At 38.8% G+C, this 16,041-nt stretch overlaps 2 protein-coding genes across 6 annotated transcripts in view; both read right to left on the minus strand.

Annotated features, from left to right (window-relative positions):
* Positions 1-20: 20 nt before the first annotated feature.
* On the minus strand, positions 21-6,914 carry taf15 (TAF15 RNA polymerase II, TATA box binding protein (TBP)-associated factor). 4 transcript variants are annotated; one of them, XM_053673532.1, is made up of 16 exons: positions 6,778-6,913; positions 6,011-6,044; positions 5,740-5,785; positions 5,628-5,640; positions 5,384-5,480; positions 5,142-5,278; positions 4,766-4,931; positions 3,184-3,218; positions 2,619-2,651; positions 2,421-2,530; positions 2,161-2,290; positions 1,959-2,072; positions 1,743-1,818; positions 957-1,036; positions 696-834; positions 21-476 (listed from the first exon to the last, which is right to left on the minus strand). In XM_053673532.1, exons 1-16 carry the CDS (start codon positions 6,785-6,787, stop codon positions 437-439), a joined length of 1,260 nt encoding a protein of 419 aa, XP_053529507.1. In that variant the 5' UTR covers positions 6,788-6,913; the 3' UTR covers positions 21-436. The 4 variants fall into 4 exon arrangements, with proteins under 4 accessions (XP_053529507.1, XP_053529505.1, XP_053529508.1 ...); XM_053673530.1 differs by having other exon boundaries at positions 5,574-5,640; XM_053673533.1 differs by lacking the exon at positions 3,184-3,218 and having other exon boundaries at positions 6,778-6,914.
* A 2,752-nt stretch (positions 6,915-9,666) lies between these two features.
* porb (P450 (cytochrome) oxidoreductase b) overlaps positions 9,667-16,041 on the minus strand; it is a 34,909-nt gene continuing 28,534 nt past the window's right edge. For both annotated transcript variants that reach the window (XM_017495971.3, XM_017495972.1), the window contains 3 exons: positions 13,068-13,213; positions 12,694-12,779; positions 9,667-10,973 (listed from right to left, as the gene is read on the minus strand). In XM_017495971.3, the coding sequence (XP_017351460.1) occupies positions 10,829-10,973; positions 12,694-12,779; positions 13,068-13,213 (377 nt within the window). In that variant the 3' untranslated portion in view covers positions 9,667-10,828. The remainder of the gene's footprint in view (positions 10,974-12,693; positions 12,780-13,067; positions 13,214-16,041) is intronic.

Consider the following 16,041-nt stretch of genomic DNA (forward strand, 5'->3'; position numbering starts at 1 on the left):
ACCAAAGAAAGGCCACACAGTAAGATTAGAATCAGGTTTAATATCACTTTGAACAAGGAAAGTCCCAAGTAAAACAGATCATTTCAGTTTTACAAAAAAAAAAAAAACCCCAACAAAATGATACACTTAACATGTCTACCATACACTAAACGTGAATTCTACCAAGTCAGGAAAATTAAAAGTAACAAAAATAGCAAATCACCTCCAACACCCCCACCCCACCCCTCCCTCCCCTTTCATGTTCCCCATAATTTCCAGCCAGAGTCCTTTAACAGTAGATGGAAAGTGATCCTACTGGACAAACCAGCCACTGGATGCAAGACACAAGACGCTTCGGTGAAAAAGTGATGCAGAGTGTGGAAAAATGGACCCCACCTTTTCTTTATTCCCCATATTAAACCCCCCCCCCCTCCAGAGTGAAGTCCACTCTAATCCTTTAGTAGGGCCGGTCTCTTCTTTCCTCTCTGTGCTCCCCTCTATAAGAGAAACAGGTAAAGTTAAAAAAAGAACAAAAAAAAAAAAAAAAAAAAAGCTTTTTGAAAATTACAGTTGAAGGGCATCTTTAGCAATATCTGAGAACCCCCAACTTAATACAGGGGTCCTATGCTCAAAAATGCCACATGTACCCTATGCTCACAGGAATCAAGCAGCTTCGCTCCGTTCTAATACAAGGATAAAACTGGTAATCAATTTACCTTCCTCCCATCTTGTATCCACCACCATAGCCCCCACGATCTCCACCACCGTAACCACCACGGTCTCCACCTCTGAAACCGCCTCTTCCACCTCTGAAACCACCACGGTCACCACCAAAGCCTCCTCTACCGCCACGGTCTAAGGGGAAAGCAGAAGGCAAAAAATTTTGCATAGAAAATTAAAGTACTTCATAGTAAAAGGCATAAGACAACACTGTCCACCGCCAACCAAGGTACAACATTTCAGTCATTCCGACTAACCTCCAAAACTGTCTCCAGGTTTTGGTGTACCACATTTGTTGCATTCAAATCTCCTGGCAAAGTTCATGTTTCCACAAGAGCTACATAAGGGGAAAAAAAAAAAAAAAAAAAAAAAATCGATCATTTTTCCTCCAAGATCACCACAAAATTAACATGTCATGTCAATGACTAGACCTGCAACTAAACTGCTCACTGCTGCTTCGCATCTACTATAAAGCATGCAACAACTAAAACATCACGTCCATACAGACATGCAAACTGATTGTCAGACAAGATTTATGGCAAATATTCAGCCATGCACCATGGAGGTCAAAAATACAGACAAAACAAGCTTTGCTTCTATTAAGAAATCATTTAAAAAAAAAAAAAAAAAAAAACCATCCCATACAACAACCTGAAAGTGCTTAACATGTAATCTAGAAACTCCTAATCGGGACACAAAGCATACCTTTAAGGTGTTTGAATTAGTTTTATAGAGAAAACATGTCAAGATAAACCAAATAGCTTAGTGCTTTATTGCCCCCTAGTGTTCTAGTATTGCACCATGTGGATGTTTGTCACAATACCACCAAAGGATACAGTGCAGCCATATTTGTGTCCTTCAAAATGAAATACAACAATGGCCACAAAACACTGATGGCATATGGCTTGGCTCAGCATGGATGTTTGGACATCAAAACAGCTACACAATGACACCCCCGCCCGCCATGGAAACCATGAGGCATAGAGACGCTATCTGTTACCAGAAGTAGTTTAAGCTTTACTTTTAGCTTCAAATCCATTCACCTGTTGGGACAAAGCCAGTCTCCACCTTTAACGTCAAAACTGGGACCTCCACCAAAGCTTCCTCGACCTCTGAAACCTTAGAGGAGAATAAGTGTTACCCTTGTACTTACTACCTCAAAAAAGCAAAACCACTGTATTTACTCATCTGGTTTTAGCAGCAATAAGGAACACTTCCTTTTACATACAAATAAAATAAATAAAAAATTTTTTAAGTACCTCCACGTCCTCTCCCTCCTCCCCCTCCTCCCCCACCTCCTCCTCCTCTTTGGGAGAACTCTGCCCGTCTGGTGGCAAAGGACACCTTAATGGGCTTTCCATTGAACTCCTTGCCTGGCATTCATAGGACTGGGTTAAAACAAAATCAGCATACAATTGTGGCTCTGTAAGCAGATACCATAATCAAATCACTTCAACTGACCGTCAAACCAGTCAATGGCAGCCTTTGCAGAAGGAGGGTCATCAAATGAGACTGTTGCTTCACCCTTCAGTCTACCAGTGGCTTTGTCAGTGTACAGGTTAATCATAGGTTTGCCAGTCTTTTTATTCAACTGGGGGGGGGGGGGGGGGGGGGAGAGAGAGAGAGAGAGAGAGAGAGAGAGAGAAAGGAATAAAGTCATGCTAAGTGGAATTGTATTAGAAAGCTTAAGGGGCATCAGGCAATCTATTCATGAAACCTGCCTTAATAATTCCAATCTGTTTGAAGAATTCAGCAACTTCATGAGTTGTGACCTCCTCTCCAAGGCCTTGGACAAAGATTGTGTTGTTGTCAGAGTTGTCCTGTTCTTCACCTACAAAAGACAAGTCTTAATCAATACATCTGATCTCACCCTTTAAAGGACACACAGAAGCAGGCCAACATACATATACGCTCCTTACCTGAATCATCCCTTTGACCATAATCTCTGGGTCCTGAAAAACAGGAAGACAGGAAAGGCAAGGGAAAGTCATGAGCCACTTAGATATTAATCTCCACAAGTTATTCAACATCTATGGAAAAAAAAAATAAAATAAAAAGTGTCTACAAGGATATACTTGACTTTTGACAGCTATACACCAGGTTTCATCAAATGGCTGGATCCTTTGTCAACACCTTGTAATACCACAAATGTTCGTGTGCATTAATTATAAACCCCCTTATAAATCTTCTGCTAAAGCCATATGCTCCTTCTTCGCCATTGGCACAGCTGGCATCCAGAACGCTGGCATTTATTTATTTTAAATCAAAAGTCCTCATGCAACAATACCATTACCAGTAAAATGAGCCATTACATTTTAACCCAACAGCATTTACCAGAAAGGAAAACCTAACAATGGCGGGTGATATTTGGGTTTTTTTTGTCAGTCCAAAAAGGTGGCTGTCAAGAGTTCACTGTTCTTTTGCCAGTTAATCTTTTTCTCTTCATTTTCCCCAACTGAGACAGTTCTGATGCTCATCACTTACCACCGTAATTTTTGTAGCCACCACGGTCACCACCACTGCAGAGGAAAAATGGAAGATATGATGGCTTTCCTTTGTCGCAACCTGGGAGCTCAAGACTCCCCCACTTATGTGCATTGTATCCTGTCATGGTTCAAGTTTAATCAACAGGCAATGTCTCCCGTTCATGAATACACTGGCTAAAGAGTTGCGCCAATAGTGCAAGTGACAATAATTGAAAAAAAATCGAGAGACATTTTTACTTTCTTCCAATTTAGAATTGGGTGAATGAACTGGGTTAGTATTTATTGCTCTTCTTAGCCAAAACCGAGCAGAGCATTGGAGGATACCCTCCTAGCTCCATCATAGCAGGAATGAGTCTAAATTTAGATTTCTACACACTAAGCTGAGGCACTCGAGTCGAGTGCACTTTATTTTCTTCCATTGAGTGCTTATATGAGCTCCAATGGTTGAGGTCCAAGTTTAATTTCATTCACTTTGATACCTGTAGTATAAAATGTAGACCATGTTAAAACAAAAGCATTCGACTCCATGTTTAAAAGAAAATACAACACTTCAATTACACCGTACTATGGGGAATAACTGAATGATGAATTTGTGCTTCTGCAGCATTAAATATCCTGAACACATTCTCCAAAACACAGGGCTTTCAAAGTGTTTATGGGCTGCCAGAACTGCAATAGCGAAATTACTTGCTTATTGAGACCCATTTAAAGGCAATGTTTTTTAAAAAACTATTATACTTCTAATAGGGCCACTTGTTTCAGCTCCCCTAAAAATGAAGGGGAAAGGGAATAAATTTAAAAAAAAAATTAGAAAAACAAAACCCCCCAAAAAAAAAAAAAAAAAAAAAACACCCCGAAAGCAACTCAAACTACAGAACATGTTGCTTAATGGGAAAGAGGAAAGAATATGAACTTAAATCTGGTTTAAGTGGGCTCTACAGAATCAAAGTCAACAAAAAATGCTGAAGCTGTCTTGAAACGGTTTTGTTTAACACAATGTTTTATTCACCGCCCTTTAGTTTAAGTGTCAAATTGACCTAACCAGAAATGGTCATCTTAGGCCGTCACCATTAACAAGTCAACAGGCAGCTCAGAGAATGCTGCAACAACCTGCATTTTGAGCGAATCCTGTAATCTGCCGTTTTTAAAACCTTTTATATAAACGGATTGTAAATTCTTGCACTAGTATCAGGCAGTTACATTCTGTGTCCAGCCACAAGGGTGTCCCCTCACCCAAAATAATGCCTACAACACATTTCCAAACCAACTAGCCCACTAAATATTGTTTATGCTGGATCAATACCAGTAGTAAATGTAATGCATCACAAACAGTGCTGTGACAAAAGTAAGGCAGTGTAGTAACCTACCAATACTTTTTCTGGCCAAGCTGATGTATTGACTGAAGTGGAAAAAAATAACATGGCCATAGCCATGCCATACTCAGAACAGCTTAAGCACATGTGACTGATGAAATTATGGCATTATCTACCATTAGATGAAGATTTGTGCACTTCCATCAAGCAGAACTAGGTAACGGTACCTGTTTGGGGAAGAGGGGGAGGGGAGGCTTTCAGACTTACCCCACACCGGAGGGCGGACCACCTCCTCTTCCACCTCGGTCGAAGCCACCACGATCATAACCCCCACGTTCATAGCCTCCACGCTCATAACCTCCACGCCCTCTTCCCCTGTACCCCTCAGACCTGTCGCCTCCTTCATCACCACCACCATATCGCCTGCTATCACCTGAAAACAAGGAGAAAGAGTTTAGTTCCAACAGGACAATCATTAACATGCCATTATAAATCTGGGACATTCTGCAACTTTAGAAACCAAATTGCACGTGTTCTCACATACACGGAAGTATCTAAAACCAACCAGTATTCTATAATTTAAGAGACGACCTATAATGCATGACTATTTACAAAGAATATACACGATACAAGTGGGCTTTACCCTCATTTCGCCTTCCATAACCTCCTGACGGACCGCCGTATGAGCCCCCAGACTGGCCAGGTCCTGCTTCAGACTGCTGCCCATATGAACCTTGCTGTCCATAAGAACCCTGCTGTCCATAAGGCTTGTCTCCATAACTTGAGAGAGACAAATCAGTTATAAGGAGTACAGTAAAAGTTCAGCTCAACTTAAAAATGACACCACACACTTTAAACAAATATCTAACAACTAAACCGTCTTACCCCGACGAAGCATCGGTGCTCGGCTGCCCGTAACCTTCATAGCTCTGCTGCTGCTGTCCGTAGCCAGAGTAGCCTTGTGATGACTGACTGTAACTGTCTGCAAAGCAGAACAAAGAAGAGTAGAAAGAAAATATAGAAAGAAAACTACATCATAATAAAGCCTTGTGACAAGACCACTTTTATAAAATACCTGACTGTCCATAACCTTCGTAACTCTGTCCACCATATGAGCTGCCGCCATTACCTTGACCATAACCCTAAAGGAGAAAGATGGACATGTATGAACACTAGCATTAAAACTTAAACAAGCCATAAATACCAGAGACATGATTGCACCAGTGATTTTTGGATCTTACCTGTGCACCATGTTGATAGCCCTGGGATCCACCATAAGATCCATAGCTATAAAGTTCAGGAGGAGAGCAACAAGTTAATCACAGTATATAATAGAGAACATGCTATGTATAAATAAATAAATAAATATGGATTTATGGGAAACTTGCAAGCTGTAATACAAGTTAGGTAAAGGTCCTTGTTGTTAGATGTTAATTTGACAAAAAATACTTAACATTGCATTCCTAACAGCAAGAAAAAAAAAAAGAAGAATAAAAAAAGATCACTACTTGCCTTTGTGGGGCTCCAGGCTGCCCATAGCCTGAATCTAGGAAAGAGAAAACGAAATAATAATAATAATAATAATAATAATAATAATAATAATAAATCATCATCATCCACAGGTTAGATTAACAGCGAATACCAAACCTCATAACATCTACATATACGCCAGTTCCTGAAAAAAACTCGCTGTACCTGTTTAAGGCCGAGGAGAAGGCGGAGGCCTAATGGCTTCCGCTAAAGCTTTAGCAAGCTAGCCGGATAAAGTGACCGCATTTCGCGTACATACAGAAATCCCCATATAGTCCGCTCAATAGCCTTGAGTTTGTGTCGTACGTAGTACACCTTTCTGAGAAAAAAGGGACATCTGGCACCAAAGCGCTTTCGGCTTCAGTCAGCGGTGTTAATTAACCAGTTAATATAAAAGAACACCACGCCGCAGAACAAAAAAAATGGCGGCGACACACATTAATACAAAGCTACAGTGTGCATACGTCTAACATTAAAATCATGGTGGTCTGTTAGACATTAGATTAGAAGCAAAAATAAACATTAAATTTCAATTTAGACCATATATTTATCCTAATAAGAAACGCGCCATTTAAAGCATTAGATAGCTAAGCTACACGAGGCCGACGGCTCCGCCTTTGCTAACAAGCTAGCCGTCGATTATTTTCAAACTGCTTTTTTTAAGCTCACGAATAATATTTTTTTGTGCTAATCAGAGTAATACAGCGCATAACGGTATGACGATTTATAAATATTAAAATATATCTCACCAGAAGCCATATTTCCGTATAAAATTAAAACTGATACTCCTCCGCGTCCGATTTCACGTTAAAACCCTCTAGCGACAGAGCCAGAGCGCACACTGCAGTATTTATGAACTGTGACCTGCTGTCGGGAAATACCAAGTCATCTGATCCATGAATGCGTTTTCATTTTCAAAATAAACAACTTCATGGGAAAAATCAACGGCACTACTCAAACGCAATAAATGCCATTTCATGTGTGCACGTAAAATTATGCAAAAAAAACAAAAAACAACAACCTCAAAACATTTCTATTATATTGTTATGTGAATGAATATACCCAACTGGAAAATGGTACAGTCTTAGCGCCTTTTTCGTAAAACGGTCACGTGATTTTCCCCTCCGGTTGGCAAGCATAACATCTAGTGGCTCATGCTAACGTGTAGTAATCATTTCAAAGCATCACATTTATATTTACGTCTTATTTGCGCCCTTATTAAAGCTACAATAAGTAGTTTACGTTTTTTTGGTCAGTTTATGTTTACCAGTAATATGGTTTGTAACAATACAGGTACTATCACTGAGGGAGACCACATCACTGAATGTTACATTTTTGAATAACTGGAATAAAGTTGGTTTGCCGTTGGATGTTCGATATTCGCAGAAATGCGTAAATTAAGGGACCGTCTCTAAAGTTTCATACGACATTGTTATACACGTTTCTAACTTCAATAGCATTTGAATGGAATGACTTACAGTCACACAACCAACTGTAAAGTGCTCATCTAGGTATCAGGTATGATGCACACCTTTTAGATTTTTGATAATTAGCAAAAATAAACTATTAAATCATATATAAATATTGCCATGTATTTTATTACTGCATGGGCTCATACACAAAATATGCCATTATTTAAAGCTCAATAGCATTCGAAGGGAATGACTCACAGTCATATAACCAACTGGAAAGTGTCCATCTAGGTGTCAGGTATGATGCACACCTTTTAGATTATTGATATTAAAATGAGCTATTAAATCACATTTAAATTAGACATCAATTTCACTGCAGAATGGGCCCATACACAAACTATGCCATTATTTAAAGCTCAATAGCAGTTGAAGGGAACGACTTACAGTCACAAAACCAACTGGAAAGTGTTCACCTAGGTGTCAGGTATGATGCACACCTTTTGTGTGTGTGTGTGTATATATATATATATATATATACACACACACACACACACATTATATATATATATATATATATATATATATATATATATATATATATATATATATATATATATATATATATATGTGTGTGTGTGTGTGTGTGTGTGTATATTTATATTATGTATATACACACGCACGTATGTAAATTATATATATATATATAAAATACACACACTACACCCCTCACATTTTTGTAAATATTTGATTACATCTTTTCATGTGACAACACTGAAGAAATGACACTTTGCTACAATGTAAAGTAGTGAGTGTACAGCTTGTGTAACAGTGTAAATTTGCCGTCCCCTCAAAATAACTCAACACACAGCCATTAATGTCTAAACCACTGGCAACAAAGTGAGTACACCCTTAAGTGAAAATGTCCATATCGGGCCCAATTAGCCATTTCCCCTCCCTGGTGTCATGTGACTTGTTAGTGTTACAGGGTGTCAAGTGTGAATGGGGAGCAGGTGTGTTAAATTTGGTGTCATCACCCTCACACTCCCTCATACTGGTCACTGGAAGTTCAACATAGCACCTCATGGCAAAGAACTCTCTGAGGATCTGAAAAAAAAGAATTGTTGCTCTACATAAAGATGGCCTATGCTATAAGAAGATTGCCAAGACCCTGACACTGAGCTGCAGCACGGTGGCCAAGACCATACAGCTGTTTAACAGGACAGGTTCTACTCAGAACAAGCCTCGCCATGGTCGACCAAAGAAGTCGAGTGCACGTTCTCAGCATCGTATCCAGAGGTTGTCTTTGGGAAATAGATGTATGAGTGCTGCCAGCATTGCTGCAGAGGTTGAAGGGGTGGGAGGTCAGCCTGTCAGTGCTCAGACCATACGCCACACACTTCATCAAATTGGTCTGCATGGCTGTCGTCCCAGAAGGAAACCTCTTCTAAAGATGATGCACAAGAAAGCCCGCAGTTTTCTGAAGACAAGCAGACTAAGGACATGGATTACTGGAACCATGTCCTGTCGTCTGATGAGACCAAGATAAACTTTCTTGGTTCAGATGGTGTCAAGCGTGTGTGGCGGCAACCAGGTGAGGAGTAGAAAGACAAGTGTGTCTTGCCTACAGTCAAGCACGGTGGTGGGAGTGTCATGGTCTCAGGCTGCATGAGTGCTGCAGGCACTGGGGAGCTACAGTTCATTGAGGGAACCATGAATACATAATTTGAATATGAATAATTACTTCACTAACTTGAAGTAACCACTTTATCTTTGTCAGGGTCATGGCTTGTCCTGGGAACACTGGGATGAAATGTGAATAAACCCTGGATGAGACTTGAGTTAATCGCAGGACCATACACACATGTACGTACGTACGTACGTACATATGTATGTACGTACGTACGTACGTACATATGTATGTACACACACACGTACACACACACACAGAGAGAGAGAGAGAGAGAGAGAGAGAGAGAGAGAGAGAGAGAGAGAGAGAGAGAGAGAGAGAGAGAGAGAGAGAGAGAGAGAGAGAGAGATAGGAAACCCATGCAGACATGGGTATAACATGCACAGAAACACACACACACATAGTAACAAAAATTCAGGATCCAACATGGGACCCTGGAGCTCTGATGCAACAAATTCAATTTTACTGTTGTAAATAAAAATGGAAATAACAATCATTATTATAATTTTTTTTTCCACAAAAGGACGAGAGATGCTGAATGAAATTAATTCTCAATTTTATTAATTTAAAAAGACATGCTTAAATAGCAGTACTCTATGAAACATTAGTTGCATATAAAACTGCATGATGCTGACAAAAATAAGTAACAGCAACTGTTCGCATTTACATTAACATGTTCTCTTCCAAAATAATGCATTCATCATAAGCAATAATGCTGATCTGCAAATTTCAGTTATAATGACAAGGCAAGAAATGCTTTCCATAAGGCACATGTTGACTAGTAAACAAACACAGACAGTCCCTTGAATTTTGCAAGTGGATGTTTAGAAATTAGGTTAAGAATAGCTCTGACATTTTCTCAAGCAGTGAGGGAAAGCATTTGTATCGATTACATTAAAACGCTAGCTTGGAATGTCCTACTTAAACCGTACACATTGTTATTCACACATAACTGACATGATACACATTTTCACGATGTAATGCTACAAGATTCAAATGGAAAAAAAATAAATTGAGGCAGCTAAAAAGGTTTAAATATTCAGATCAAAGTTGAAAATAAACTAAAAGGGAAAAAAAACCCCAGTAAGAAATGATTTTTGCAATAAAATCGAAAGAATATTCTACATTATTTGATGCCCGTTATTGATTCTTATACACTTGATTATGTAAAGCACAGCCTTTTAAGGCTACATTACAAATTGCATCAAGTGCATAGGTCTAACTAACTGGGCCATCATTATCATCACCACCTCTTCGGCAATTAAACCAGTTTGCCCCCTGATGATTGGGGGTAATAACAGGCCACATAAGTTATTTTCTACTGCAAATTAGTATTCATTTGACTCCACATATAAAGTCTATGCATAAGATTGAAGACTACATTCAGTAGCTCTCCACCAACACTACAATATAATAAGAGAACAGCATGTGAACTGCATTGTTGACATTACTATTACATATGTTAAAATGAATACTTGGGTCGAAATGTTACAACACACAGTATGAAATTATACCTATGTACACTGAGTAAATCTTGAGACAAGAGTCAGAAAATGAGCACCTGCTATGAACTTCATTGAGGGGGTTAAATGTCTGTGCGCCTGTATTTTTCCTTTACCGAGTTCCAAAAATATTGATTTTAAAGCAGTCCTGCAAAACACTACAAATTCAAAGGACATATGAAGAAATGTGGGAGGCTCTTTAACTCCAGACGTCCTGCGAGTAGCGTCCCTTGGTCATCAGTTTCTTGATGTACTCTGTTGCCTGGGTGCGGGTCATGCCACCGAGCTCCTCGGCTATCTCGTAGAAAGCAGTCTGTACGTCCCTTGCCATGTTACGTGCATCTCTGGAAGAAAAAGTGCATTTAACAGTCCATTTGCAGTCGACATTTAACAAGTGCACACATTTAGCGGAGTGACAGATACAGTAATCCACATTATGATCAGGTAAAACAAGCACATTTGCCTCTACACTTTATTCTTACATCATTATGTATTCTTGATACAGGTTTATATTAATGCATATGTTCTAATATGTTCTCATTTCTACAGAAACAGCAGACACATGTACTGCCGTTACGGTGATGTACTAATTGATGCATTTATGAAAGGAGTCTCCAGTGGGTTTGTATATAGTGCTTTTTGGTTTCTCGAGAACATAAGCTGAATGTTTTGTCTAATTAACTACAAGGGGATAAAAAAATAACATTAAAGGTCAGTGAGAGAATGAAAATTTAAAGCTGTTTTAACACAAATGCTAGCAGGAAATAAGCTCTTTCATGGACATTCAACATTTGACTTGATTTAACCTATGAACAGAGTATGTTCTTTAATAAATATTTAATTAAAATAATAATAATAATAATAATAATAATAATAAAAAAGAGTTACCACTGAGGAGTAAAACACTTTGGAACATGCTTTGTGTTGGGTCACATCACATCATCCTGCCACTGATTATTTTACTATACCAGGCTATTAAAGGACGCCTCTGTTTATCCATGCAGGAGTCGTGGACTGCACTGTAAACTTTGGCTGTAAACACATAACCTAGGTACCTCTGCTGCCACTAGCATGCTAGTAATTTCATCATACATGATGGCTACGAAGCATAAGGAAGAACATGGCATTTCTGACCGGAAGTAAATAAACGTAAAAAAATATTTGGCTCAGTGTCGCACCAACTCTCCTTACAGCCAACGTCTTATTCAGCTAATAACAACAAAGTGATGAATACAGACAATGTAAGAAATGTTTTTGTTATATATATATATATATATATATATATATATATATATATATATATATATATATATATATATATATATATATATATACACACACGCACAAAATATACTCAATTCTCCTTTAATTTTCACCACCAGCTTTTGTTTGTAAATGCTCAATTAATTCTGCGATACTGTAAAACAGTGATATTTTAAACTAGGTTATCATACTGTGAAAAATTTTTGCTCCCGAGTGGTGCAACAGAAAAGCCAGCGATCGCGAGTTCAAATCCTGACAATGCCAAATCCATCCATGGCCGGGATTCGCACCGTCTGGGTGGGAGGGGTGGCTATACTCTCTCTAACCTTTCAATCACAGGAGACACTAGACAATCACGGCCATCTGGGAGTTCATGCATGCAGAAGGAGGTGGATAGCACTTTCCTCTGACTGTGTTACACTGTCCCAGGACGCAGCATGAGCAGCAGTTTGAAAAAAGATGTGGTTGGCTGGCTGTGTTTTTGGAGGAAGCACACGTTAGCCTTCTTCCTCCTAAGTTGATAGCTGTTGTATGATAAAGGAGACCTGACTGGAGGGTGGAAATTGACCATAGACTAAATTAGCGAGAAAATCACGGGAAAATTCTAAATAAATGAATGAAATACAGTGAAAATTTCAAACCCTAACACCCCTATACCTATACTTATTTGACACAACCAAACTCCTAGAAATATCATAAACACCTACTTGTGTTGAGCAGAGAGGGACGAGGAATATGGTGAGAAAATTTCCTCGTGGAGACTTTGTGTGTGCCATGTGTTCGCTTTTCCTGGCCACTCACCCGCAGATGTAAATGTGCGCATTTTCTTTATGTATCTGACGCCAGACATCTTCCTTGTTCTTCTTCAGGAGGTGCTGCACATATACCTACAAGTTTTATGCAAAAAAAACCCCCAAAGGAACAAAAAAACCACAAAAAAAATATCATGAGATGCAAAAACATTTCTAAATGTTACAGTTTCTAGTAATTCAGAAACATAACCAAAAGCTTAACAGCCTGATGGTTGAGAGTTTAAATCCCTGGAAATAGACTTCCATTCAGAGATACAGTGTAACCTTAATTTGTTTCAGAAGTGCAGTACAATGGCTGACACTGTGCTCTTATGTTTCCTTCCTGCCATGCTGGGATAAGTGGGGGGGGAATAATTGCTGTACCTTGTGCTCCTGGTCCCTGGAGAAGGCCACATTGAGCTGCGTCAGTGCTCCTGCCTTCTCAAACGCTTCCAGCTCCTCCTGGTACAAGAAGTCTTCGGCTTTATGACGGCAGCCGAAGTACATAACAGTCTCGCCCACGTCCTTACCTGAGAGTAAATGTAAATGTAAATTCATACAAGTTGTACTATGAAACACTGGTTCACAGACTGCTGAAGGAATGACAGGAAAAGCAAAAGGGAATGATACTGTGCATTATGAAGCTGGTGGTATGCGTCAAACCGTAAAAGACGTTTGTTGTAAAAGATGTAAGATGTGAATGTTCTGTTCATACCTCAGTGCATGCATGCTTACAATCAACTCCCAACCACCTTTCGGTCTGTGATTGTACTAAATATCACACGGTTGCTTGCATAACTGCATGGAGTGACAGTTTAATTCCCAGGTCCGTGGTTTGCCACCACCTTCTTTAATCAGTTTTTTGCTTCACAAAATAACTCGACTACCAGGAGGTCCCACTGCTGCATTTGAGCCTCAACTCTCTGCCAAAGTTGCTGTTTTTCATTTGTTCAGTTTAACAGGGTTGCCAGATCTTGTATGAAATGCAGACCGAACAAGCCCAAAAACTAAAATAATCCCCTTCAAATTTTGATAACATCTTACAGCAAAACTATTATTGCAAACTGCATTGTAATAATTAAAAAGGATTATTATGTAATACATTTGATTGATAGGGTATTTAAAAATACAAATTTTCCTATGGCTGCAACTCAAAAGTACGCCAATCTGACAACACTAATGTTACGTTAAGTCTGCTTGGCTTTTCTATCGTTTCAAGTATACCACCAACCTTACACAATCCCAGACACATTCTATGGCACAGTGTTCTTAATAAATACAGTTCAGAGGTTGGGGAAAAAAAAATTATTAGTTAGATCACAGGCAAGTAAAAGCTCCAGTTTACTTATCTAGTCTCAAGTTTTGTTTGCCTGGAAATCTAATTGATCCCCCCCCCCCCTTCTGGTTGATGAACCTACTTGTCTGCAACTATGAATAAGAAAACTAATAGCCTGGAGACAAAACTGCTTGGCAACCAGGCAAGGGACTTGTCCACTCCTGCAGTAAATTCAACTCAGAAGCTAATCATGATGCTTGGTGTAGAATTGCTTATTTTAGATTTATCAAATTTCTGTACCACAATACCATCTATTCAACCAGTTAATTAGTTGAAGTAGAATACAATTACAGTAATGTACAGTCTCCTCCAAAAATGATTGGAACAGGAAGGCCAATTCTTTTGTTTTTACAATACAATGAAGACATTTGGGTTTGAGATCAAAAGATGAACAAAAGACAACTGATCAGAATTTCCTTTTTCATTTTCCGATATTTACATCTAGATGTGATAAACAACTTAGAACATGGCACCTTTTATTTGAACCCACTTGTTTTTTCAGAGCAAAAAATATAGGAACTAGGGCTGCAATTAACTATCTATTTTCATGGTGTATTAGTTGGCAGGTTTTTTTTTTTTTTTGATTAATCGGATAGGGCGGGGCAAACTTTCAGTACCATTTTCTTTGTTTATCTGAAATAAAATCCACAAACTGAGTGTTACTTCAGACTAAAACTTTACACAACTGTTTATCCAAAACAGAAAAGAACCCAACACACACACACACACAGGAATATATATTTTTAATTTAGAACTGTAGTCCTAATTCAGTGCTTTTTGTGCATCCATAAAAATAATGCATAAATACTATAAAACAATATATATATATATATATATATATATATATATATATATATATATAAAAAAATGCTTTTTATAGTATTTATGCATTATTTTATGGATGCACAAGAGAGAGAGAGACAGTACAGAGTAGAGTTACACTTCCAATTTTCGCTAACTGTTTACATTCACTTAAGACATAACTGCCTGTGTTTGAATGAATACTTGGCCAGACCTGCATAGCGCATCCCTGTAGCGAGGCGTACTAGCGGCAAAACTCTTGCATAGTTCAAATTTCAGCTCTTACGGTCTTCCATCTTTAAGTGAATTTTTATATATATTTTTTACTATGCAACAGTGATTAAAATTAAATGTAATGAAGGGTAGAGTTTTATTAAAACAAAAAAAGCTCAAGTAAAAGTACTATGATTTAACCATACTCAAAAGGTACTATTACAGTGAACCATGTACTCAAGTTGTCATGGACTGGAGGAGGAAGTTGATGCAAGTGCAGATTATTTATTGTATAAAGTACATTTTAATTAGATAAATAAATACAAATAATGCAAAGACAGGTCAGAGGCGGAGACTTGGCTAGATTCATTAGTCGGATATAGCATGAGAATTCTCACCCTCAAAGTTGTCGATTTAACTCGAAATACATCATTTGAGTTACTTACTGTTGGGTGTAACAGCTGACTGCCTCACAATACGATTAACGCCGTTCACGGTAATCTGTGGAAGGAAGCTCTTGGAAACAGCGAGTGTAATACGTCATACCCTCCTACGCCATCTTCACACAGTTATGGCCAATAGCGAAAATGGCTTCCGGTGGAGTACCGGATGTAACCGAGCTGGCTGAGATGAAACGTGGAAACGATCTCTCTTCGTCCATTCGGTACTCACACAATGAGACGGCTTTCTGTGCAACTTTCTGTCTGGAACCAAGATTGACCTTTACCAAAGTGATGGAAAGCCCAAAGTGTGGTAGATAAAGAAAGGATTTGCTCATGATCCAAAACATACAAGCTCATCGGTCACGCACGGTGGGGTAGTGTCATCATGGCTTGGGCTTGCATGGCTGCTTCTGGAACAGGCTCATTGATCTTTATTGATGATGTCACTCATGAATTTAGCAGCTGAATGAATTCAGAAATCTACAGATACATTCTGTCCGCCACTTACAGAAAAATGCATCCAATCTAATTGGGAGGAACTTCATCAAGCAGCAAGACAATTCCC

This window comes from Ictalurus punctatus, chromosome 20 (assembly GCF_001660625.3).
Source record: "Ictalurus punctatus breed USDA103 chromosome 20, Coco_2.0, whole genome shotgun sequence".
Lineage (NCBI taxonomy): Eukaryota > Metazoa > Chordata > Actinopteri > Siluriformes > Ictaluridae > Ictalurus > Ictalurus punctatus.